The sequence below is a fragment of the Schistocerca piceifrons genome, chromosome X, assembly GCF_021461385.2.
Source record: "Schistocerca piceifrons isolate TAMUIC-IGC-003096 chromosome X, iqSchPice1.1, whole genome shotgun sequence".
NCBI classification, from domain to species: Eukaryota; Metazoa; Arthropoda; class Insecta; order Orthoptera; family Acrididae; genus Schistocerca; species Schistocerca piceifrons.
Genome location: NC_060149.1, coordinates 617,511,457 through 617,537,219, shown reverse-complemented (window position 1 = coordinate 617,537,219; position 25,763 = coordinate 617,511,457). Strand labels below are relative to the sequence as shown.

Here is a 25,763-nt window from a genome sequence, read left to right as displayed (position 1 = left end):
CTGAAAAGCCAAACACTGCTGGCAACTTATCGACAGGTAGCAAGGAGTGGTAGTAGGAGAGAAAAATCTTTAAGGCTTGCTCCTGTGTGTGGGAGAAATTGAGTTTATCTATGTTCATTTTGGAATGGGTGAATGAATAATGGTTTGGGTTCACTGTTAGACTGAGGGTGAAAAGGTACAGTAGTTACAGGGTGTATGCTGATGTTGACAAAAAACTGTTGAAAATCAGCTGGCAAGAATTGTGGTCTGTTGCCCAAGACCAGGAAAGGTCTTTGAAACAAAGTTGATACAGTACTAATAGGAGTGGTACATCTCATGGGGGTAGGTGATAACTAGAGACAGGATGATGTGAAGGCTCCAAAAGGGGGTCAGGGCTGGGGTAATAATTGAGGAGTTCGGGCTGTTGCTGGTTCTGTGGATACCAGTTAAGAGCATGCTACATTAAGCACACCCCATTTGCTTCCATGTCAAAGATCATGTGGGCCTGACTGATTGTAACAATGCCTGAAACCCATCCTAGGACCTGGCTGTTTATGTGGACTCAGTGGTGTTTGCAGTATATTCTATGCAGCTGCTGAATGTCAGGTATTATGTCACCAGCTGTGGGAGGTCCAGTATCATGTGCTGCCAGTAGCCATGTACGTTTTCAAATGTTGATAGGCCCTGGTTTGGGATGTTCCTGGAGGCTGATATAAAAGCATGCAGTGCATTTTTCTTGTTAGTAGTAGTGATGGCTTTAGTCATTTGCATTTTAAATGTGTGCATGAAGGGCTCATCTTCACCTTAAGAGGTGGGATGAAAAGGGACAGAAAACACATTGCAGATACCATTGTTTCCACAAAAGTTCATAAACTGAGAGGACTGAAATCATAAAACTGTCATTGTTGGAAGGAAAAACAGAGAGAGAGAGAATTTTGAAACTGGAAGTTATAGTTAAGAAAATGTTTTGTGTTCCACGTAATTTCACAAGAGCTCAATCTGATTCTCAACATATGCTGAAGACTTAAAATAAACTCAGTAGTGGAATGTTTGGTTTATCTTTGTACAGGTTACATGCTTAATTAAGCAAGAAGAATTACAAAATCCCTAAGAGTTTGTGCCATATAGGTTGGAATCTGTCCAATATCTCACAATATCCCACCATATTGGCATTGTCAGGTTTGCTGATGAACTGACCTCCTGAGGGCACATGGCTGACTTACATCTGCTCCCACCACAAGCCGTTCCAGTGTTAGTTCCAAGCCTTTCTGAGATTATAGCTGCAGTCTTGATTGATAAGATTTTCCCTGGTGTGAATTTTTATGGTTTCTCTAATGACACTGTCCCAGTATTTGAAAGTCTGTGCTAAAATCCTTGTACGTTTGTATTCCATCACATGCTTCTCTGACAAACAGTGCTCTTTGTCCATTGATTTGTTGGGATACATATCAAGTGTGTTGCTGGTGTTCTGGTGATCTTCAGTGGTGCATGCTGTTTGTCCAATGTATGTCTTGTCACATTGGCACAGAATCTGATATACCCGGCCTTCTGCAAACTGAGGTCTTCTTCGACACTCCTCAATAATGCCCGTCTTTTGTTGATTGGACAAAAGACAGTTGTTACACAGTGCTTTTTCAGTATGCACCCAACATTTCCTGATAGCATACCACTGTACGGGCTAAAGGCTGTGGCTACCTTTTCCTGCATGATTTATTTTGTCTCCACTGGTTGTGCTGTAGTGGTGCAACAAGGAGTGCATGTAATCTGCCACTCTGAGGATCCATTTTTTCAGAACACAGCTCTTGGGTTACCAGCCCCTGGAGCAGACACTCTGCATCTCAGATTGTGTGATCCCTGTGCACTAGTGTTCTTAGTACCCCATTACTCTGCTCAGGATGGTGGCTCTACTGTGTGCAAATACAGGTCACCATGCATTTTCTTACAGTACACACCGTGTTTTACTCTTTCGTCATCTCTTCTATTGACTGTGATTTACAGGAATGTTAGTCTTCCTTTTTCTGCAGTCTCCATAGTGAATTTGATGTTGGGAAGTGTGGAGTTCGGATTTACAAGGAAGTCAAGGAATTTGTCTCTTCCAGGGGGCAGATGACAAATTTGTCCTGGGAATGCAGAATCTGTAGTAGAAATAAGTTGATAGAGGTGCAAGGGCGTAAGATCTGTGCCCTTTCAGGTGCAGTTACAACGCGCAAAGAAGGAACTAGATAGGTTGAGGAGGGTGAAGGGTGGTGGGGAATGGGATGGCAGTTGGCAAGAAGGCAGCCAGGAAGAGGTGGTATTCAGACAGTTATATTTTGCGTATGTGCAATAGATTTGACCAACTGTCAGGGTTGAGTGGAGAGTAACCTCTTGTAACTGTAGGTGTAGGAAACCTGCAGCAGTTCTCAGCAGTTGGGAGTCATAGGTCAGTTGCAAAGTCTAACAGAAAGAAGAAGGTTCTGCTGCTAGGTAGTTCGCATGGTAGAGGTGTGGTCCAGCAGTTGCAGGAAGTGTTGGAGAGTGAGTACCAGGTCACCAGTATTGTGATGCCTAGTGCAAGGTTGGTTCAAGTGACTGACTGCATAGGGGTGTTATGTAGGAATTTGACAGCGGAGGATCAGGTAGTGATAATGGGTGGAGCAGAAAACAGTTTTGATAGGGATGGGGAATATGATGTAGGTGGTGACCTAAATATAGCTACTCAAACTGGTGGCACTAAAGTGCATTTAGTGCAACTGTTTCAGCATCATGATCTGCCTCATCTGCATGCGGTTGTTAGGTGCGTTAACATGGGGCTGCAGAGGGTGCTAATGGCAGAGAGCATGGGTCACATCTAAGTGGTGCCAGTTGGGTCTATCAGTAGATCGGGATTCACTAGGCATGGCCTGTACCTCAATAGGTATAGGAAGGGGAGGCTGGCAAAGCTTGTAGGTGGCAGTGTAGTGGGTGGTGATGATGGTGGGATGACTCGTGGAAAAAATCTTGTAGTAGTTGGTGTTAGAGCTGCATCTTTGTAGATTGAAGTCAGCTGATAGGTATATGTGCTTAAAGGAAGTCCCTCTAAGGGCTCACCTTCTAAGGATGTAATATTTCCAAGTAGAAACGGAATTAGCATATTTCATCAAAATATAAGAGGTATTAGAGATAAAGTTAGTGAACTGCTTATAGATGTTGACTCTGAGAGTATTGGTATATCAGAGGACCACTTAAATAATTTGACAATTCAGAGGCTTCCTTTACCACGATACAGAATAGCTGGGTGTTTTCAAAAAGTTCCTTGCGGAGTGTGGGAGTGGCCATGTACGTAAAAAACAATATTCCATTTGAGTCCATAGACGTATCATGGCACTGTGCTGAACAGATATTTGAATGTTGTGCAGGGGAGTTGAATTTAGTGAAACTAAAGTTCTAATTGTTGTTGTTTATAGGTCCCCTAACTCTGAGACTTCAGAGCATTTCTGCTCAAGCTAGAGAGAGTTGTTGATTCACTTTGTAGGAAGTACCGGAAATTAGTTGTACGTGGTGACTTCAATATTAATTTTGTATATGATGGTGCAAGAAAAAGGATGTTGGTAGATCTCCTAAATTCATATGATCTTATGCAGACTGTGTTTTTTTCCATTTATGGTGCAGGGGAACGGTAGCACTGCCATAGACAATATTTTTATTTATTCTTCATTACTAGATGGGCATTCTGTTAGTAAAAGTGTGAATGGCCTTTCAGATCATGATGCACAAATTTAAATATTAAAATACTTTAGTTCTAAAAAAAATGTCACATATAATTACAAACTATGTAGGAAAGTTAATCCAACAGCAATAGAGAGTTTTTTAAACCTCATCAAGGAACAAGAGTGGCAGCACGTTCACAGTGCCAGTAACATTGATGATAAATATAATGCTTTCTTTAACACATTTCTCATGCTCTTTGAGAGTTGCTTTGCATTAGAATGTTCTAAACGGGGTATTATCAGTAATAGGCAGCCCGGGTGGCTGACTTGTTGGATAACAATATTTTATAGAACAAAACGGAAATTTCATCAAAATGTTAGAAGTAGTCACAATCAAGATACAGAAGCACATTACAACCAGTATTTTAAGCTACTTAAAAATTTTACTAGGAAGGCAAGAAGTATGTGGTATGCAAATAGATTAGCTAATTCACTGGATAAAATTAAAACCATATGGTCAGTTGTGAAGGAAGTGTCCGTCAGCAGCACAAGGTCGATTGTATAAAGTCAGTTTGCAGTAAAAATATTTCTGTTACTGATAAATCACATATATTTACAGTATTTAACACTCATTTTCTGAGCATTGCTGGTGAATTAAATAAAAATTTAGTTTTTACAGGGAATCATATAACTTTTTGGCAAATACCTTTCCGAGATTGATGTCTGAAATACTCCTCTGTGATACAGACAATAGGGAGGTTGTGTCAATAATTAAATCACTGAAGACTAAGGACTCTCATGGTTATGATAGAGTGTCTAGCAGAATATTAAAGTACTGTGCTGCACATGTCAGCCCTGTATTTAGCCATATTTGTAATTTTTACTGTAGGAATGGTCAGTTTCCTGGACGATTTAAGTACTCAGTAGTAAAACCGATTTATAAGAAGGAAGAAAGGGATAATGTAAATAATTTTAGACATATTTCTATGCCATCAGTGTTTGCAAAAGCTGTTGAAAAGACTGTTTATATAAGTATAATTGATCTTTTTTTATCACATGATTTGCTATCAAATGTACAGTTCAGATTTAGAAAGTCATTTAACAATTGAAAGTGCTATATTCTCTTTTCTCTGTGAGGTACTGGATGGGTTAAACAAAAGGTTTTGAATGGTGGGCATACTTGTGTTGATTACAAAATATTGCTCCAGAAGTTGGACCAGTACAGAATACGGGGAGTAGCTCATAGTTGGTTCACCTCTTACTTTAGTAACAGGCAGCAAAATGTCATAATTCAGAATGTTGAGAATGGCTGTGATGTGGGTTCTGAGTGGGGTACGGTCAAGGAGGGGTACCCCAGGGATCAGTGTTGGGGCCACTCCTGTTCCTTATTTATATAAATAATATGCCCTCTAGTGTTACAAGTAACTCTAAAATATTTCTGTTTGCTGATGACACCCCTTGGTAGTAAGGGATGTTGAGTGCAACATTGGCTTGGTTTCAAATAGTGCAGTTGGTGACCTACGTTCATGGCTTGTAGAAAATAAACTAACGCTAAATCACAGTTAGACTTAGTTTTTGCAGTTTCTAACACACAATTCAACAAATTTCACAGAATGGGCATATGACTAGTGAAACTGAACAGTTCAAATTTCTAGGTGTTCAGATAGATAGGATGATTCATCCTAACCCACAACTTCTTCACTTTTTAAGGCGAGACATACCAACAATTAAAGGGAACAGCCACGGGTATGAGGATGGCCCCCTCGTACGCCAACCTATTTATGGGTCGCTTAGAGGAAGCCTTCTTGGCTATTCAAGCCTGCCAACCCAAAGTTTGGTACAGATTTATTGATGACATCTTCATGATCTGGACTCACAGTGAAGAAGAACTCCAGAATTTCCTCTCCAACCTCAACTCCTTTGGTTCCATCAGATTCCCCTGGTGCTACTCCAAATCATATGCCACTTTCCTTGACGTTGACCTCCATCTGTCCAATGGCCAACTTCACACATCCGTCCACATCAAACCCACCAACAAGCAACAGTACCTCCATTTTGACAGCTGCCACCCATTCCATACCAAACGGTCACTTCCCTACAGCTTAGGTCTTCGTGGCAAACGAATCTTCTCCAGTCCTGAATCCCTGAACCATTACACCAATAACCTGAAAACAGCTTTCGCATCCCGCAACTACCCCCCTGACCTGGTACAGAAGCAAATAGCTAGAGTCACTTCCTCATCCCCTCAAACCCAGAACCTCCCACAGAATAACCCCAAAAGTGCCCCACTTGTGACAGGATACTTTCCGGGACTGGATCAGACTCTGAATGTGGCTCTCCAGCAGGGATACGACTTCCTCAAATCCTGCCCTGAAATGAGATCCATTCTTCATGAAATCCTCCCCACTCCACCAAGAGTTTCTTTCCGCCGTCCACCTAACCTTCGTAACCTCTTGGTTCATCCCTATGAAATCTCCAAACCACCTTCCCTACCCTCTGGCTCCTACCCTTGTAACCGCCCCTGGTGCAAGACCTGTCCCATGCACCCTCCCACCACCACCTACTCCAGTCCTGTAACCCGGAAGGTGTACACGATCAAAGGCAGAGCCACATGTGAAAGCACCCACATGATTTACCAACTGACATGCCTACACTGTGAAGCCTTCTACGTGGGAATGACCAGCAACAAACTGTCCATTCGCATGAATGGACACAGGCAGACAGTGTTTGTTGGTAATGAGGACCACCCTGTGCTAAACATGCCTTGGTGCACGGCCAGCACATCTTGGCACAGTGTTACACCGTTCGGGTTATCTGGATACTTCCCACTGACACCACCAACCTATCATAACTCCGGAGATGGGAACTTGCCCTTCAATATATTCTCTCTTCCTGTTACCCACCAGGCCTCAGCCTCAGTTGCCGCCGCTCGTACCTCACCTGTCATTCAACATCTTTGCCTCTGTACTGCCCAACTTCTTTGCATTTACATATGTCTGCCTGTGTCTGTATATGTGCGGATGGATGTGTGTGTGTGTGTGTGTGTGTGTGTGTGTGTGTGTGTGTGTGTGTGTGTGTGAGGTAAGTCTTTCCGCTCCCGGGATTGGAATGACTCCTTACCCTTTCCCTTAAAACCCACATCCTTTCGTCTTTCCCTCTCCTTCCCTCTTTCCTGATGAAGCAACCTTGGGTTGCGAAAGCTTGAAATTTGTGTGTGTGTTTGTGTGTTTTTTATTGTCTCTATCAACATACCAACGCTTTCGTTTGGTAAGTTACAGCATCTTTGTTTTCTTTACTGTCATTTATTGTTAACAATATTAGCTTATTCCCAAGAATAAGCAGCTTTCACTTAGTTAATACTCGGCAGAAATCAAACCAGCATTTGGATCAGATTTCCTTAACTCTTGTGCAGAAAGGTGTGCAGTATACTGCTGCATCCGTTTACAATAAGCTACCACTCAAATTCAAAAATCTTAGCAGTGATCCACTGAAACTGAAGAGTTTCCTCATGAGTCACTCCTTCTATTCTGTCGAGGAGTTTCTTGAAAAATTAAGATGATTCTTGTTGTATTGTTGATTTCATTTACTTAAACATATGTGCTGACTTTTTTCGGGTTCATAAACATTTATTTTTACCTGTTATTACTTTTATGTTGTAATTTCATGTACTGACACGTTTCTTGACCTTGGAGATTTGCTCCTCAATTTGGTCCTACGGAACTTGATGTGTAAACAAATAATAATAAATAACTTGATGCCCTTCTATGGTACCAAGCAACTAGAAAAAAGCGCAGGTCATTCCCGTTTTCAAGAAGCAATATAGGGTAGACGCACAATGTTACAGACCTCTGTCATTGACATCAGTGTGTTGCAGAATTTTGGAAAATTTTTTATGCTCAAGAATTATGACTTTCATGAGCACAACAATCTCCTTTATAAAAATCAACATGAGCTCAGCAAACAGAGAACTTTTAAACTGAGCTTGCTCTGTTCCTCCATGAAATCCACAGCACTGTAGCCAATGGTGCTCAGATCGATGCCATATTCCTTGACTTTAGACAAACATTTACACTGTCCCACACTGCTGTTTAATGAAAGACATATGAGCTTACCAAGTATCAGACCAGATTTGCAACTAGATTCAGGACTTCCTTGCAGATGAAACTTAACACATCACTCTAATTGGAACAAAGTTGACAGATGTAAAGGTAATTCCTGGAGTATCCCAAGGAAGTGTGATAGGACACTTACTGTTTACAATGTACATAAATGATCTAGTAGAAAGCCTTGGAAGCTCTTTAAGACTGTTTGCAGATGATGCAGTTGTCTATACGAAAATATCAATAGTAGAAGACAGTATCATTGTGTATAGTGACCTACAGAGGATTTATGAATGGTGCAGGATGTGGCAGTTGACCCATAACATAAATAAATGTAACATATTGCACACAAATAGGAAAAGAAATCTGCTTCTGTAGGCTTGTACTATTGATGACAAATTACTGGAAGCAATATCAACCATAAAGTATCTAGGAGTATACGTATGTTTTTGGATAGGGTCCACCTTTAGCAAAACACAATTTTGTTTTTTAACCCAAACATGTTTCACCGCAGTTGCAGCATCTTCAGTGGACTTTTGTTTCTCATTTGTTAAAGATAAAGAGTGTTCTTTGCTGTCTGTATACATGTAGCTATTAGTTTTTAAATCATAATTACAGATATGTGAAAAAACACACAAATTACGAATTCATACCTTTTTACTACATGGTGTGGTTTTTCTGATGTGTTGTGTTTCTACAGTGACTGTTTTGTTCCATAGTTTGTTATCCGCAACCACTTATACCTTTAAAGTAGATAAATTGTTTAAGCCAAAATTACGATTTGAAAACTTGTTATGTAAGTGAAACATTATGTAAATAGACACACACACACACACACACACACACACACACACACACACACACACACACACAGGGGGAGAGAGAGAGAGAGAGAGAGAGAGAGGGAATTAAATAGTTCCAGGCATAGAAATAACAAGTTTTCAAATGACAAACTGTGGAACAAAACGGTCACTGTAGAAACACAACACATCAGAAAAACCACACCATGTGGTAAAAAGGTATGAATTCGTAATTTATGTGTTTTTCCAAATATCTGTAATTACAATTTAAAAACTAATAGCTACCTGTATACAAACAGCAAAGAACACTCTTTGTCTTTAACAGATAAAAAATAAAAGCCCACTGAAGATGCTGCAACTGCAGTGAAACATGTTTGGGTTAAAAAACAAAAAAATGTGTTTTGCTAAAGATGGACCCTATCCAAAACCATACTTACTGTTAGAGCAAACACAGAAGAAAAGAGCTCCAACCCCAAGATGATTATTTCGACGCCCTGCCAGGCATTTCCAAGCAAGCTCTACAACAAATTCTGGAACACTATAGCAAAGTTATATCAAACTATTTTAAATATAAAATTCAATAGAATTTGTCTTTCAAATAATGTAATACCTAACTATATACACGTAAATGTAAACAGTATGTCACCTGCAGCTCGTCATGCCAAACACAAAGCTGAAATTGAGTGGCTGAAGCAAGAAATTAGAAACCTACATACAAAAAAGCAGGAACTTAATATTGAACTATTCAAAATTCACCTGGAACTAGGAAATCACATTAAAATCTCTGAAATATTTAATGATATCATGAATACAGTCAAACAAAACACAGAAACACAAATAAATTCAGAACAACCACCAGGAACACCTTTAACTGTTCCACTGTCAGCCACCTTGTTTTTAGACATTCAATTGTTCCACTGCCCATCGTGTTTGTTTCTATATCCAGAGCAATCTTAAGTGGAATGACCACACAAAGAAATAGTAGGAAAAGTAGATGCCAAACTGAGATTGATAGGAAGAATCTTAAGGAAATGTAACTCATCCATGAAGGAAATGGCTTACAAGGCACTTGTTCAACAAATTTTTCAGTGCTGTTCGTCAGTGTGGGACCCTTACCCAATAGGACTGATGCAAGAGAGAGACAAGATCAAATGAAGAGAACAGCATTCTACCACCGGATCGTTTAGTCAGTGCTAGAGTATTACAAAGATGTGGAAAAAAAACTTCAGTGGAAGACCCTACAAGAGAGGTTTCGTACATTACGCAGAGGTTTAGCAGAGGAATTTTGAGAGAGTACGTTCTGGGAAGAGTTGGACAACATATTACCTCCTGCCACCTACATCTCGCAAAATGACCATAATGAGAAAATTTGAGAAATTAAAGCTAATACACACAATCAGTCTTCTAATGCACCATTCAAGTGTGGAACTGGGATAGGGGGATCAGTTAGTGGTACCAAAACTAACCTCCACCACACAACATGAGATGGTTTGCAGAGTACTGATGTACATGTAGATGTAGCTGTAGATTGTAAAAAATCTTAGAGAGACTAACGAGGTTGTTGCGTCAGGACACTCCCTCAAAGTGCTGTACAAAAAATTTGTGTGCTTGCTGCAGTCTTTATGCAGAATGTAGCCTGGTACACATTAGAGAAGTAAGAATAGTAGTTAATTTAATTTAGGTTTCCTTTGCATAATTTTGAAATTCAATTTCAAGCTGTTCACTGCTTCACCAAGTATTTTTAATAGTACGTAATTGTTAAAACTGTACCATCTGAAAATTGTTTGTACCAGCATTGTCTGTTTGAAACTGAGTTATTGATGTATATTTTTATTAATACTGCTATATTTTTCAGAGTAACTAATTCCCAAAATGAATTGTTTTGTTACTTTTTAAATGTTATATTGCAGTGTAGCCCATTCAATGGAGACCAAAAAAACTCGATTAGGGGGAAAAGTCGTGTAGTTGCAAATTTTTGCACAGTGGTAGGAGGGAGTGTCAGGACACTCCCTCATAGCACTGTGCAAAAATTTGCAACTACACAATTTTTCTTTCTAATTTTCCTTCATTGACTGGACTAGTGGGGATTATTTTATGTTTGTGATTATAAAAATAATTTTACACTCAAAAACTGAAATTGCTGAAATGATAAACAATAATTTTGGAAATGATAAGGTGTGTATTGTGTGTCAAGCCAAGGGCGTTGTTTTACTGTCTCCTTTGTCCATCCTTTTTCAACTAAGTAGTGCCCTATTTCTAATTACCTTGATGCCTGCATTGTGAGATAAATGTTGCTTATTTTTGTAAGTATTCTTTGAATTAAAATCAATTTCACTTATCAAGTACTTGGTTGGTTGGTTGATCCGGGAGAGGGGGCCAAACAGCGAGGTCATTGGTCCCCGATATCAAGTAGTGTTTCTGACATTTTGTTTTCACAAAGAGTTGTTTGGGCAGAAGAAAAGTGAATGTGTTTTTAATTTTTTTCCAGTTCCAGTGTTATGGTCAATGATGAACTGGTACACATTTTGTATTCACCACACAATGATGGACTATTGCTGCTGGCTGTGCCTGATAGTAGGTCAGTATACATTTTGGTAGTATTTGAACTGTATAAACTGAAACCATAAACTTCTCACCTCTGACTTGTCAAGGCTTTGTAAATGAAATTGTCTGTCTGTTTTCTCACTTTAAATGTGTAACCAGTTACTATAATCTCTCTGTATGCTTTTCTGTCCACCATTGAGGACTTCAACATAAACTACTGGATCTTGAAAAAAGTAGAAAATTCTTTATAAAAAAAAGTAAATATTCTTGCAACTTCATTTAAGCTCTGGACTAAAAAGGTCAAGGGATGGAGAAGTGAAATGCTTGTTAGTATGCAACTTCTACAAATCCCATCCCACTCCTAAATTACTAAACTTATCCAAATACCCAAGGCTCTGCTTATATGGACTATTGTTTCTGTAGCTCCTTATTCATTCAGTAGTAGAGTAAATAAAGGTGCCAAGCATTTGGGTGGATCATCCTGGAATTCTAACATCCTATAATGAAAGCTCGAGTTTTGATGTGTGAAATACTTAGGGAGTACTGATTACTTTGCACATAATGCTGTGATCTTCAACAACCTTAATTCCATTTACCAAGACTACATGAAGATGAATATTTTTATAATATGTGGAAGAATAAAGGAGTATGCAAAATGCAGAATATAATGTAAAAGAAAACAAAAAAACAACTGATTTATATTTCAATTGTAATTTCATTTCATACAAAATATACAAACCCTAGGTTGTCAGGCCTCATGGTCTAGTGGTAAAGTACATGCCAGGAAAGAGAAAGGTTGTGTGATTTAATCCTGATCAGATTAGGGAATCTGCTGTCTGCCTGCAACATAGCCTTCACGTCTCAGTGATGTTAAGATTTTCTAAGAACAACAACTGGTTCAGATTCCATGTGAAACTGTTGTTTGCCTGCCTCTGCTAGGGTTGCTGTGATAGATTAGGCAAACACAAGTTGCCAGAGTGGCATCCAGTCAAAAGATAGGTTCTTGAGCCACATGGAATTATTATTATAAATCTAGATTTATTTATAGTAGAGTATGTTGCTATACTCCAAAATTAGTTCATGCTTTTAAATGTCAGTATGCCAAGCTATCTGTATTATACACTCCTTGTAAAATATAAACTCCCGCCAGAATTGTCACAATTAATAAAGTATTCTGGGCTATTATGCTGGGGTTGAAGGGATTTCACTTTAAAACCTGACGTTTCATCCTCATCTGTGGAGGACATTTTCAAGGGGGATCATAACTTTGTTAAACGTTCGATTCACACCCTGCCTCGCTACTGACTACAGCAAAATTCTGCTTCTGCGATCTCCCGTGCAGTGGCGTGACGTCACGTTTTGAATTCTCAAGCGCAATTGGCCGTTGTCGACTACCATAGTCTGCTGTTACTATCATCCCATGGTGAAAGACTGCTACACATCTTCTTCAGCACCAGAATCCAAATTTCATTCAATTTCACGCTCTCTTCCTTCCTATTGAAATTCCTGGGGTGTTTCACAATCTGCATGGCCTCTCTGTATAGTCTGTCATGGTATCTGCTTGTGGCTGCCAGTACTTGAGTCTTATCAAAATGAATGTGGTGATCTCCTGGCTGTAAAGCGTGTTCCACGGCAGCTGATCTGTCAATCTCCCCAAATCTGCAATTATCCTTGTGGTCTTCGAGTGATTGTGGCTGATTATTAGAGTAAGATTAATGACTTATTAGATCCGCAAACATATAAGAAACTAAATAAATACCCCACTGACAAAGTTCTTAGAACTGTTACACAGTTGGTAAAGAAGTCCTCTATTGAGCAGAGCATTCGGTAAAGTGCGCTGGCACCAAGACCTTATGAACTGCTGAAGGTGCACAAAGAACATGATCCTCTAAGGCCTATAGTGAGTGCTATTGGTTCGCCCATCTATTCGATTGCCAAGTTCTTGACAACATTATTACGACCATATATGGGCTAGTCGGATTTGTATATCAAGAATTCGGCACATTTTATCGGTAAATAAAATGGCAGAGTGGTACATCCAGCGGACATATTAATTAGTTTTGATGTGGTGTCGCTATTTTCAATGGTTCCATTCAATAAAGTGTTGCAACAGCCAAGTCGGATTTTTCCTTCCGATGTCACAGAATTGTTCAAATATTGCCTCACAACCATATATTTCAAATGTAATGAAGAGTTCTATGAACAGATGGATGGTGGTGCTGTGGGGATCCCCTTCAATCCAGTTATAGTGAACTTCTTTATGGAAAAATTTGCGGAGTAGGCATTGGAAACTGTTAACAAGAAACCGAATATTTGGTTCCGTAATGTGGATGATATGTTTGTTTTGTGACAGCATGGCAGGGAGGAACTGGATCGTTTCCACAAACATCTGAACGGGATCAATCTGAAAATTCAGTTTACCAAGGAGGAGGAGGCAGGTGGAAGATTAAATTTTCTTGATGTGCTAGTTTTCAAAAAAGAAGATGGTAACTTGGGCCACATGGTTTACTGAAAACCCATGCACACTGACCATTACTTGCACTAGGGTTCAAACCACCACCCACAACAAAAGCGAGGCATAGTAACAACATTGGCAGATAGAGCAAGGAAAATCTGTGAACCAGAGCTGCTTGATGCAGAATTAAAACATCTCAACAATGCATTACTGAAGGATGATTATTTGTTCGCTGAGATAAAAAGAGCGTTAAGTCCACCACATAGGAATCATAGTGATCGTCAAGCGCTGGTGAAATAGGTAGTTTTCGTGCCATTCATTAAGGACGTGACTGACCACATTGGAAAAATCTTGAAAAAGCAGAACATCATGGTAATTTACACACTCGCACGGAAGATACAAGATCATCTAAAATTGCCCAAGGATGCTTGCCAACCACTGGAAAAAGCTGGAAGTTATAGGATTCCGTGTAGTTGTGGGGAGGTGTATGTAGGTACTACAAAAAGATCTGTCGAAAAACAATTTGAAGAGCACAAGGGTAATTGCAGAAGAGGTGAGATTGACAGATCAGCTGTTGCACAACATGTTTTACAGCCAGAAGACCATAACATTCATTTTGATAGGACTCAAGTACTGGTAGTCACAATTGGATACCTCGAAAGACTATACAGAGAGACCATACAGGCTGTGAAACACCCCAGGAATTTTAATAGGAAGGAGGAGGGCATGAAATTGAATGAAATTTGGATTCTGGTGCCGAAGAAGATGTGCACCAGTCTTCACCATGGGATGATGAGTAGAATTTTGCTGTAGTCAGTAGTGAGCCAGGGTGTGAATCGGATGTTCAACAAAGCTACGATCCCCCTTGAAAATGTCTTCCACAGATGGAGACAAAACTTTGGGTTTTAAAGTGAAATCCCTTCAACCATGGCATAATAGCCCAGAATAATTTATTAATTATTATTATACTCTCCACATAATAAAACAACACTGTCTCCATTCCCCCTGTTCCTCCCTCTCTTTTTTCCTATGTTGTACTAGATGTAATTAAAAGGTTGATTTTGTGTTCCTAATACCAACTTGACCTTATGTCTTTGCTACTGGGAAGCTTTGGCCAGTATGTGACACACTGCCAGTGGAACCCAGTAACCATTATACATCAGCATCACTTATTCCAGTGTGCAGATGTAATAATCTCTGTTAGAACAGTTGTTCTGTTGGGTCACCATACCTGGTTTGCTGTGTATATATTTGAACTGCAGTTATACGATAATTGCTGTATTAATGTATTATATATTAATGATAATATTCTTGAACCTTCACAATGTTTTAAAGTACAATAGTAAACAAATTACTGCAATTGCACCTGTTAGCTGCTGCAGATATAGGTAGTTCTGTGAATGGTTCATTTTAGATTATTGTGTAGTACACTGTATTTTCCACAACAGTATAGTGTGATGGGTTTTCTTGGCTGGTTCCCCATTACCTTCCCCTGTTGGTTGGAACTACAAAAGAAAATGCAGAAGACTAACTAGATTTGGTTAGGATCAGTGGTAACGTCATGGTTCATCCTGAATAAGGGAGGGGTAGGACAAACCTGGAACTCATGTAGGCAGGGTTGCTAAATCCCTGGAATAGGACTATCCTGTACAGTTCCAAGTTCTTCTGAACCTTGTATATGTTATTGGACAGGGTTGCATTCTATCACCAGTTCTATTTAATCTCTATGGAGAATATACTATATGATCTAAAGTATCTGGACACCTGGCTGAAAATGACTTACAAGTTCGTGGTGCCCTCCATCAGTAATGCTGGAATTCAATATGGTGTTGGCCAACCCTTAGCCTTGATGATAGCTTCCACTCTTTCAGGCATACATTCAGTCAGGTGCTGGAAGGTTTCTTGGGGAATGGCAGCCCATTCTTCACAGAGTGCTGCATTGAGGAGAGGTATCAATGTCGGTCGGTGAGGCCTGGCACGAAGTCGACATTTCAAAACATCCCAAAGGTGTTCTATAGGATTCAGGTCAGGACTCTGTGCAGGGCGGTCCATTACACAGATGTTATTGTCATGTAACCACTCCACCACAGGCCGCGCATTATGAACAGGTGCTCAATCATGTTGAAAGATGCAATGGCCATCCCTGAATTGCTTTTCAACAGTGGGAAGCAAAAAGATGCTTTAAACATCAATGTAGGCCTGTGCTGTGATAGGGCCATGCAAAATGACAAGGGATGCAAGCCCCCTCCATGAAAAAAATGACTACACCATAACACCACCGCCCCCGAAATTTACTGTTGGCACTATACACGCTGGCAGATGATGTTCACCGGGCATTCCCCATATCCACACCCTGTCATCAGATCGCCACATTGTGTACGACGATTTGTCCCTCCACACAACATTTTTCCACTGTTTAATCATCCAATGTTTACGCTCCTTACACCAAGCAAGGCGTAGTTTGGCATTTACCGGTGTGATGTGTGGCTTATGAGCAGCAGCTCAACTATGAAATCCAAGTTTTTTCACCTCCCACCTAACATTAATAGTACTTGCAGTGGATCCTGATGCAATTTGGAATTTCTATGTGATGGTCTGGATAGATGTCTGCAAATTACACATTATGACCCAACTGTTGGCGGTCTCTGTCAGTCAACAGATGAAGTCAGCCTGTATGCTTTTGTGCTGTATGTGTCCCTTCACGTTTCTACTTCACTATCACATTGGAAACAGTAGACCTAGGGATGTTTAGGAGTGTGGAAATATCACGTACAGATGTATGACACAAATGACACCTAATCACCTGACCATGTTCGAAATCCGTGAATTCCGCGGAGCACCCCATTCTGCTTTCTCACAATGTCTAATGACTACTGAGGTCGCTGATATGAAGTACCTGGGAGTAGGTGTTAGTACAATGCACCTGATATGAAAAAAGTGTATGTTTTTGGGGGTGTCTGGGTAGTTTTGATCACATAATGAATGTTGTGAGAAATAGTCTTCATGACTGGACTGGTGGGATCCATATTGGAGGACAAAGAACCAGTAATTTAAGATTTTCTAATGACACCATGCTGTGCACCAAATCACAGTTGGAAATGAACAAACTACTACATAGAGTTAACAGAGAAAGTGAGGAACTTCAGTTGTCAGGGAAAAAGAGAAAGACCAAGATCATGTCAATTGATGGAAGTGAGTCACTGCCAGTTACTGATGTACTATCAGGGGGGACCACAAGAGAGTTGGTGCTTTTGAGATGTAGGGCATACAGGTGGTTGCTGAGTATGTCACAGATGTACAAATGAACCAAAAAATCAGTGCTTCAAGAACTCAGACTGGGGAAGAGGTTGTACAATACTTGTTTTCAAAGAACCCTGCAGTTCTATATAATAGAGGGAAACATTCCATGCGGGAAAAATGTATTTAAAAACAAAGATGATGTGACTTACCATACGAAAGCGCTGGCAGTTCGATAGAAACACAAGCGCTGGCAGGTCGATAGAAACACAGACAGACACATACATACACACAAAATTCAAGCTTTCGCAACAAACTGTTGCCTCATCAGGAAAGAGGGAAGGAGAGGGAAAGACGAAAGGAAGTGGGTTTTAAGGGAGAGGGTAAGGAGTCATTCCAATCCCGGAAGCGGAAAGACTTACCTTAGGGGGAAAAAAGGACGGGTATACACTCGCACACACACACATATCCATCCACACATATACAGACACAAGCAGACATATTTAAATATGTCATCTTTAAATATGTCTGCTTGTGTCTGTATATGTGTGGATGGATATGTGTGTGTGTGCGAGTGTATACCCGTCCTTTTTTCCCCCTAAGGTAAGTCTTGCCGCTCCCGGGATTGGAATGACTCCTTACCCTCTCCCTTAAAACCCACTTCCTTTCGTCTTTCCCTCTCCTTCCCTCTTTCCTGATGAGGCAACAGTTTGTTGCGAAAGCTTGAATTTTGTGTGTTTCTATCGACCTGCCAGCGCTTTCGTATGGTAAGTCACATCATCTTTGTTTTTAAACCCTGCAGTTCTGTCCCACTGTGTGATGTCAGATGGATAACTTGGAAAAAGTTGTTATCCAAGGCAAAGTCAATGGGAAAAGATTACAAGGGAGACCATCAAGACAATGGATGGGCCAAATAAAGGACAAGACAAACCAAACATGTGGCCATTTACTCCAAACTGCAGAAGACCAGGAAAAATGGATACAGAATGTGATGGATCACCAAGAGCGAGTTGTTGATAATATTATGATGGAACTCATTGCCATAAATTATGTAAGTGATTGTTTATTCACATATAACTGTATTTTTAATTTTATAAAAATGTCTTTTGCTATTCCAATGTGTATTTTAGGATGTTTGAAAATGACTTCATAACTGAAACATCACAATACTGAAGAATAACAGAATATCACAGATTCAGCCAGGTACAGAATAGTATTCCCCCTTAAAAAATTTTTGAGTCCATTAATTGTATTTCACTTATGCTAAAATAAAATTTTTGATGTAAGGCAAGTAAAACACACACACACACACACACACACAATGAAAAGATGCAAAGAAGCATTAGAAACTTAGAAATTAAATTTTTTCCAGCACTCTGAAATTGTTGCACCCATTATAATTTCAAAAAAGCAGCTAAATACATCACTGTCCAATTTTTAGGCAGCATCTCTTACAAAGTTGCTGAAATAATGTGCTGAATGAAATTAAAAATAAGTTTTCAATCGGCAATAAACTAAAACAGAATGTTGTGCTCGGTACAGTAACAGAAAACCAATGAAATAATCATCTGTGTATAAACTTATGTGCAGGAGTTTCCTCTAATTTTTAATAAAGTGGACTAGCAGAAAATTGGATTCAGAGAGCACCTATTTGTATTAAGGTTGCACAATCTGACTAAACAATCATGTGTTTCAAATCTCAGAAACAAATGCCACTGTGAGCAACACAGGACAAAATGTGAAATTCTGCTTTCTTCAGGCAGAGGAAAAATGATTCTATTAGGAAAAGTACTAAAGATAAGAGAGAATTTCTCAACATGACATAGAGGTGTCACTGCTATCATAAAATTTTCGTTATGTTTTATTGTTGATCGTTCTCTCTACAGGGAGCCAAATGGCACAATTTCATCCAGTTCTCCTTCACTATCATCGGAATCGGCACCAAAACTGTTGTCGTCATTGTCATCATCATCATTAAGAGAAATCATTAGTTGTTCATTTTCATTTATAATGCCATCTATAGTCTGTGCTTCTCTGAGTTTAGCAACATGGCCTACTTTCTTCCTCCATGAGGTAGCGTCTACAGTAGCAAGACCTTCATGTAGCAGTTTTTCCACTTCTGTTATAGTAAAAGTCTTGTTGTTACTTCTAATGTATGCCTTGACTTCACTCCAAACCAATTCAGTTGGATTAAAATGGCAGTGATAAGGCAGTAACCTAATTACCAAGTGACCCTGTTCACTTGCAATTTCATCTACAATGTATTTAGGTGTCACAGGCTTATTTTGTTTTATGAGCGAGTATAACAAGAGCTTTGTCATGTTCATGTCCACAGCAATGTCTGTTGCCTGCCACCACTACACCATAGTTTCTTTACGGTCACTAGTGGTGGGAGTTTTATGTAAAATCACGGAATGGGAATGGTACGGTGCATTGTCCATCACAACCACTGTCGGAACAATAAACTTGATCAATAAATTTTTAAACCACTGTAGAAACTGTGGATGGTCCATATCCTCATGATAGTCACTGGTTTTTCTTGATCTAAAAACTAAAAATTCTTCATCTGAAAGATGTTGTGTTCAGTGTTCCAACTGCAAACTTAGCAGCATTGAAGACACATTCTGAATGAGACCCAGGAAACACTTCAATCAATTGTGAAACATGCTGTTTCTTGATTTCAACTTGTTGCAGAAAATGGTGGACAGCATATTGAACATGTCTTGCACCAGTCACATGGAAATTAATAATCTGATTTGATTTTGAATGATGCTTTTTATGCGAATTTTAGGCTCCAGACAATTAAAAACTGATGTGAGTGATGCTTTTGTATGTGGTTTTTGGCCTCAGGACAATTAAAAACTGATTTTTCCCATCCAATGTGATATGACCTTGCCGTGGTGGATGGGCTTACGCAACTAACAGTATCACACCTGTACATCCATGCACACTGAGTACTACAGTTTGTTTAATGTCAAGGCATTGTTGTATGATTGATTTGTCGTTTGTAGTCAGCCACTATTAAATTATGATGCTTACAGCACCATCTATTGCTACATTTTGTAACTATTTATTTTTCTTCTGCCATATGTTTTCCCCCTTCTCCAATAATATTCCATTGCAATGTGACATCATTAAGACCAGTGGTGTTATTTCTACAGTGGTTTGAAAGTTTAACTTTAATTATAATCACCCTGTATATGGCTGACGTGGCCCAAATTTTCAACTGACCCCATTGATTTAAATCAATGCCCGCTTGCAGCCAAAGTCTATAATTCCTTTGTGTCTTATATTGCAACCTCTCACTCACCCTGTGGTAAGTATGGTTTCCGCACGATGGGTACACTGGAAAGCCTCATCATGATTCAATATTACTTGGAGTTTAATTAAAGATTTTGATACTAGTGCATTTTACACATTTCAGTACCTTAAACAGATGCTCCAAGTCACACTCTAGCTCATATTTCTTTCTTGTGTTATGTTTCTGGTGTCTTTCATTTGTTACATAACATAAAGGAGTGATGATTATGAACACCATAATTAAAAATATATATTGTGAGGTAGTAGTCTGTATCTCTAGTGCTTTAAATAACTACAACTGAAGGTTGTTGCGTCCAAGCAGAATGGTGTAGTGGTTAGCACAGTGCACTCGCATTTGGGAGAATGATGGTTCAGTCACCATCTGGCCAGCCAATTTTAGATTTTCCATGATTTCCCTAAATCACTTATGACAAATGCTGTTATGGTACTTTTGAAAGAGCATGGCCAATTTCCTTCCCCATCCTTTCCTGTTCCGAGGTTGTGCTAAATTTCTGCTGACCTTGTTGTCAATCTCTGCTGACCTTGTTATCGATGGAATGCTAAACTCTGACCTCCCTTTCTTCTTCTGGAAGGTTATAGTTACTCTCCACACATAACTCTAATATTTTTATTTCCCCAAAGATAAAGACTCTTTTCAGCGCCAGTGACTTTTCCCAGTAGATGATTTCACGAGGAACCAAAATATGCAGACTGTGATTATCTTTGATACTGGAAACTAGCCTCATGCCAGAGGTTTGCAGAGCATAGCCTTTTCAGAATTTGGAGAGTGTGATAATTTCATTTAAATCTGACATCAATATGGACACCTAAGAGTTTAAGCTGTCATTCTACGTGTAATACGTCTGTGAATGGAACTGGAAGAAATCTTAACATGTTGTGTAATGCCAAGTACCATCTACTGGACACTTAAAAGTGGTTTGCAGGGTATGTATGTAGATCTAGAAAGAAGAGTTTTGAGCACTACATCCTCTATATCTGCAGATGTTCATGTGCAATAACAATCTCCTGTAGGCTTTAATTGTCAGAATGGAACTGAATGTACTTGGTTTTACAGAGATTTATCACTAGTAAATCAGTCGACTATTATGGGACATCTACATGCAATAGGTGGACAGTGGCTTCCAGATTAGTGGAGATTTTGTTGTGGATCACAAACACACATTAAAATTGCATGCGATGTTGGATGGCAGAGAGAGATCGTTAATCTAAGTGAGAAATAGTAATGGATCAAAAATATATCCTTGTGGAACAATGCAATGCACTAGTCATCTGTCAGACTCGTGCCATTCATACCCATTTGATAACAATTAAAACTACTTTCTGCTGTATGTCCTACAGATAATATATTAAATACTTGTGCATTATTATCCAACTTTTTTCTCAAGTAGTATCACCTGTTCAATGAAGTTAGACATTTTTGAAAGAGCCATAAATATAACACCAGTAAGCATGATAAAGTGGATTTGGTGTGTAGAAATACTTTTTTTGAGATTCAGACTACACTGCCTGACAAAAAATGCAAAGTCCTCATGGTTGGCATCCAAAAAAACTTACAGTCATCTCAGAATGGCAGTTCCTGTATAGTTTTCAAGTGAATATTATAACATTATTCCTGGTAAATAGTGTCAAGTTCAGGTGACAATGTTGAAGGTGAGATCTGGTGACTGTGGTGGCCAGGGGAAATGCAACATTTCATCCTTGTGCTCACAAAACCAATCCTGGACAGTGCGGACTGTGTCAGCAGGGGCCTTGTCGTCTTGGAGCACAGCACCACTGTTGAAGAACAAACATGGGATGGACCTGATCAGCCAAAATGGTCACATAATCCTTGGCAGAAATGTGACCTTGCAGAGTACTCGTGGCTGCTGTAATCATCACCAAATGCCTGCCACGTAAAGCTCAGCCAGAAATTGGAAACAGTGTGAAACAAGATTAATCCAACCAAATAACTTTCTTCCATTGCTGCATAGTCTAGGTTTTATGGCTTCAGCACATGTTTTCCTGTTATGGGTGTTTGTGTCACTGATAAGCGATTTGGAATTCCAGCTCATCCTGCAGTTCCCTGCATATGGAGCTCTCTTCATGTTGTTTTGGAGCTAACAGGGTTCACGAATGCGACATTCAGTTCTGCAGTGACTTCCAGCTGTCATCCTCTTATTTATTGTCACAATCATCTTCAATGGCAGTACATCATGATCGCTCAACACACACATGTCCCACTTTCCCTGTATGCGGTATAAATCTTCAATATGGCGCCTCTTGCAACACCCCACTTTGGCTACCTTCATTGTGAAACCATCCACCATATGAGCACCAACAGTTTGCCCACATTGTAACGCACTGAGCTCCAACATCTACATCTACATCCATACTCCGCAAGCCAACTGACGGTGTGTGGCGGAGGGTACCTTGAGTACCTCTATCGGTTCTCCCTTCTATTCCAGTCTCGTATTGTTCGTGGAAAGAAGGATTGTCAGTATGCCTCTGTGTGGACTCTAATATCTCTGATTTTATCCTCATGGGGTCTTCGCGAGATATACGTAGCAGGGAGCAATATACTGCTTGACTCATCGGTGAAGGTGTGTTCTCGAAACTTCAACAAAAGCCCGTACCAAGCTACTGAGCGTCTCTCCTGTAGAGTCTTCCACTGGAGTTTATCTATCATCTCCACAACGCTTTCGCAATTACTAAATGATCCTGTAACGAAGCGCGCTGCTCTCTGTTGGATCTTCTCTATCTCTTCTATCAACCCTATCTGGTACGGATCCCACACTGCTGAGCAGTATTCAAGCAGTGGGCAAACAAGCGTACTGTAACCTACTTCCTTTGTTTTTGAATTGCATTTCCTTAGGATTCTTCCAATGAATCTCAGTCTGGTATCTGCTTTACCGACGATCAACTTTATATGATCATTCCATTTCAAATCACTCCTAATGCATACTCCCAGATAATTTGTGGAATTAACTGCTTCCAGTTGATGACCTGCTATATTGTAGCTAAATGATAAGGGATCTTTCTTTCTATGTATTCGCAGCACATTACACTTGTCTACATTGAGATTCAATTACCATTCCCTGCACCATGGGTCAATTCGCTGCAGATCCTCCTGCATCTCAGTACAATTTTCCATTGTTACAACCTCTCGATATACCACAGCATCATCCGCAAAAAGCCTCAGCAAACTTCTGACGTCATCCACAAGGTCATTTATGTATATTGTGAATAGCAATGGTCCTATGACACTCCCCTGCGGCACAGCTGAAATCACTCTCACTTCAGAAGACTTCTCTCCATTGAGAATGACATGCTGCGTTCTGTTATCTAGGAACTCTTCAATCCAATCACACAATTGGTGTGATAGTCCATATGATCTTACTTTGTTCATTAAATGACTGTGGGGAACTGTATCGAATGCCTTGCAGAAGACAAGGAACACGGCATCTACCTGGGAACCCGTGTCTATGGCCCTCTGAGTCTCGTGGACAAATAGCGCGAGCTGGGTTTCACACGATCGTCTTTTTCGAAACCCATGCTGATTCCTACAGAGTAGATTTCTATTCTCCAGAAAAGTCATTATACTCTAACATAATATGTGTTCCAAAATTCTACAACTGATCGACGTTAGAGATATAGGTCTATAGTTCTGCACATCTGTTCAATGTCCCTTCTTGAAAACGGGGATGACCTGTGCCCTTTTCCAATCTTCTGGAACGCTACGCTCTTCTAGAGACCTACGGTACGCCTCTGCAAGAAGGGAGGCAAGTTCCTTCGCGTACTCTGTGTAAAATCGAACTGGTATCCCATCAGGTCCAGCGGCCTTTCCTCTTTGGAGTGATTTTAATTGTTTCTCTATCCCTCTGTCATCTATTTCGATATCTACCATTTTGTCATCTGTGCAACAATCTAGAGAAGGAACTACAGTGCAGTCTTCCTCTGTGAAACAGCTTTGGAAAAAGACATTTAGTATTTTGGCCTTTAGTCTGTCATCCTCTGTTTCAGTACCATTATGGTCATAGAGTGTCTGGACATTTTGTTTTGATCCACCTACCACTTTGACATAGGACCAAAATTTCTTAGGATTTTCTGCCAGGTCAGTACATAGAACTTTACTTTCGAATTCATTGAACACCTCTCGCATAGCCCTCCTCACACTACATTTCGCTTCACGTAATTTTTGTTTGTCTGCAAGGCTTTGGCTGTGTTTATGTTTGCTGTGAAGTTCCCTTTGCTTCCGCAGCAGTTTTCTAACTCGGTTGTTGTACCACGGTGGCTCTTTCCATCTCTTACGATCTTGCTTGGCACATACTCATCTAATGCATATTGTACGATGGTTTTGAACTTTGTCCACTGATCCTCAACACTATCTGTACTTGAGACAAAACTTTTGTGTTGAGCCATCAGGTACTCTGAAATCTGCTTTTTGTCGCTTTTGCTAAACAGAAAAATTTTCCTACCTTTTTTAATATTTCTATTTACGGCTGAAATCATCGATGCAGTAACCACTTTATGATTGCTGATTCCCTGTTCTGTGTTAACTGTTTCAAATAGTTCGGGTCTATTTGTCACCAGAAGGTCTAATATGTTATCACCATGAGTCGGTTCTCTGTTTAACTGCTCAAGGTAGTTTTCAGATAAAGCACTTAAAAAAATTTCACTGGATTCTTTGTCCCTGCCAGCCATTATGAACGTTTGAGTCTTCCAGTCTATATCCGGCAAATTAAAATCTCTATCCAGAACTGTAACATGGTGGGGAAATCTACTCAAGATGTTTTCCAAATTATCCTTCAGGTGCTCAGTCACAACAGCTGCTGAACCAGGGGGCCTACAGAGACATCCAATTACCATGTCTGAGCCTGCTTTAACCGTGACCTTCATCCAAATTATTTCACATTTCGGATCTCCGTCAATTTCCTTCGATACTATTGCACTTCTTATCGCTATAAACATGCCTCCCCCTTCACTGTCCAGCCTGTCTCTGCGGTATACATTCCAATCTGAGTTTAGATTTTCATTACTGTTTACATCTGGTTTCAGCCAACTCTCTGTCCCCAGTACTATGTGGGCATTGTGACCATTTATTAATGAGAGCAGTTCTGGGACCTTTCTATAGACGCTCCTGCAGTTTACTATTAGCACATTAATATTGTTATTCCCTGTTGCATTTTGCCTACTCCTACCTTGCCATGTCTCGGGAGGCATCTTGTCGGGCCTAGGGAGGGAATTCTCTAACCTAAAAAACCCACATGTGCACTCCACACGTACTCTGCTACCCTTGTAGCTGCTTCCTGCGTGTAGTGCACGCCTGACCTATCCAGGGGGACCCTACATTTCTCCACCCGATAGTGGAGGTCGAGAAATTTGCACCCCAGATCTCCGCAGAATTGTCTGAGCCTCAGGTTTAAGCCTTCCACTCGGCTCCAAACCAGAGGACCGCGATCGGTTCTGGGAACGATACTACAAATAGTTAGCTCAGATTCCACACCGCGAGCGAGGCTTTCCGCCTTCACCAACTCCACCAACCACCTGTATGAACTGAGGATGACCTTTGAACCCAGACGGCAGGAGTCATTGGTGCCAACATGAACAACGATTTGCAGTCGGGTGCACCCAGTGCTCTCTATCATCGCTGGTAGGGCCTCCTCCACATCTCGGATAAGAC

General features: G+C 40.2%; 1 protein-coding gene across 2 annotated transcripts in view; it reads left to right on the top strand.

The window, feature by feature from the left end:
- The window catches only part of LOC124722959 (protein inturned), a 254,525-nt gene that overhangs the window by 55,986 nt on the left and 172,776 nt on the right, over positions 1-25,763 (top strand). For both annotated transcript variants that reach the window (XM_047248129.1, XM_047248128.1), the window contains exon 8: positions 11,036-11,125. In XM_047248129.1, the coding sequence (XP_047104085.1) occupies positions 11,036-11,125 (90 nt within the window). The remainder of the gene's footprint in view (positions 1-11,035; positions 11,126-25,763) is intronic.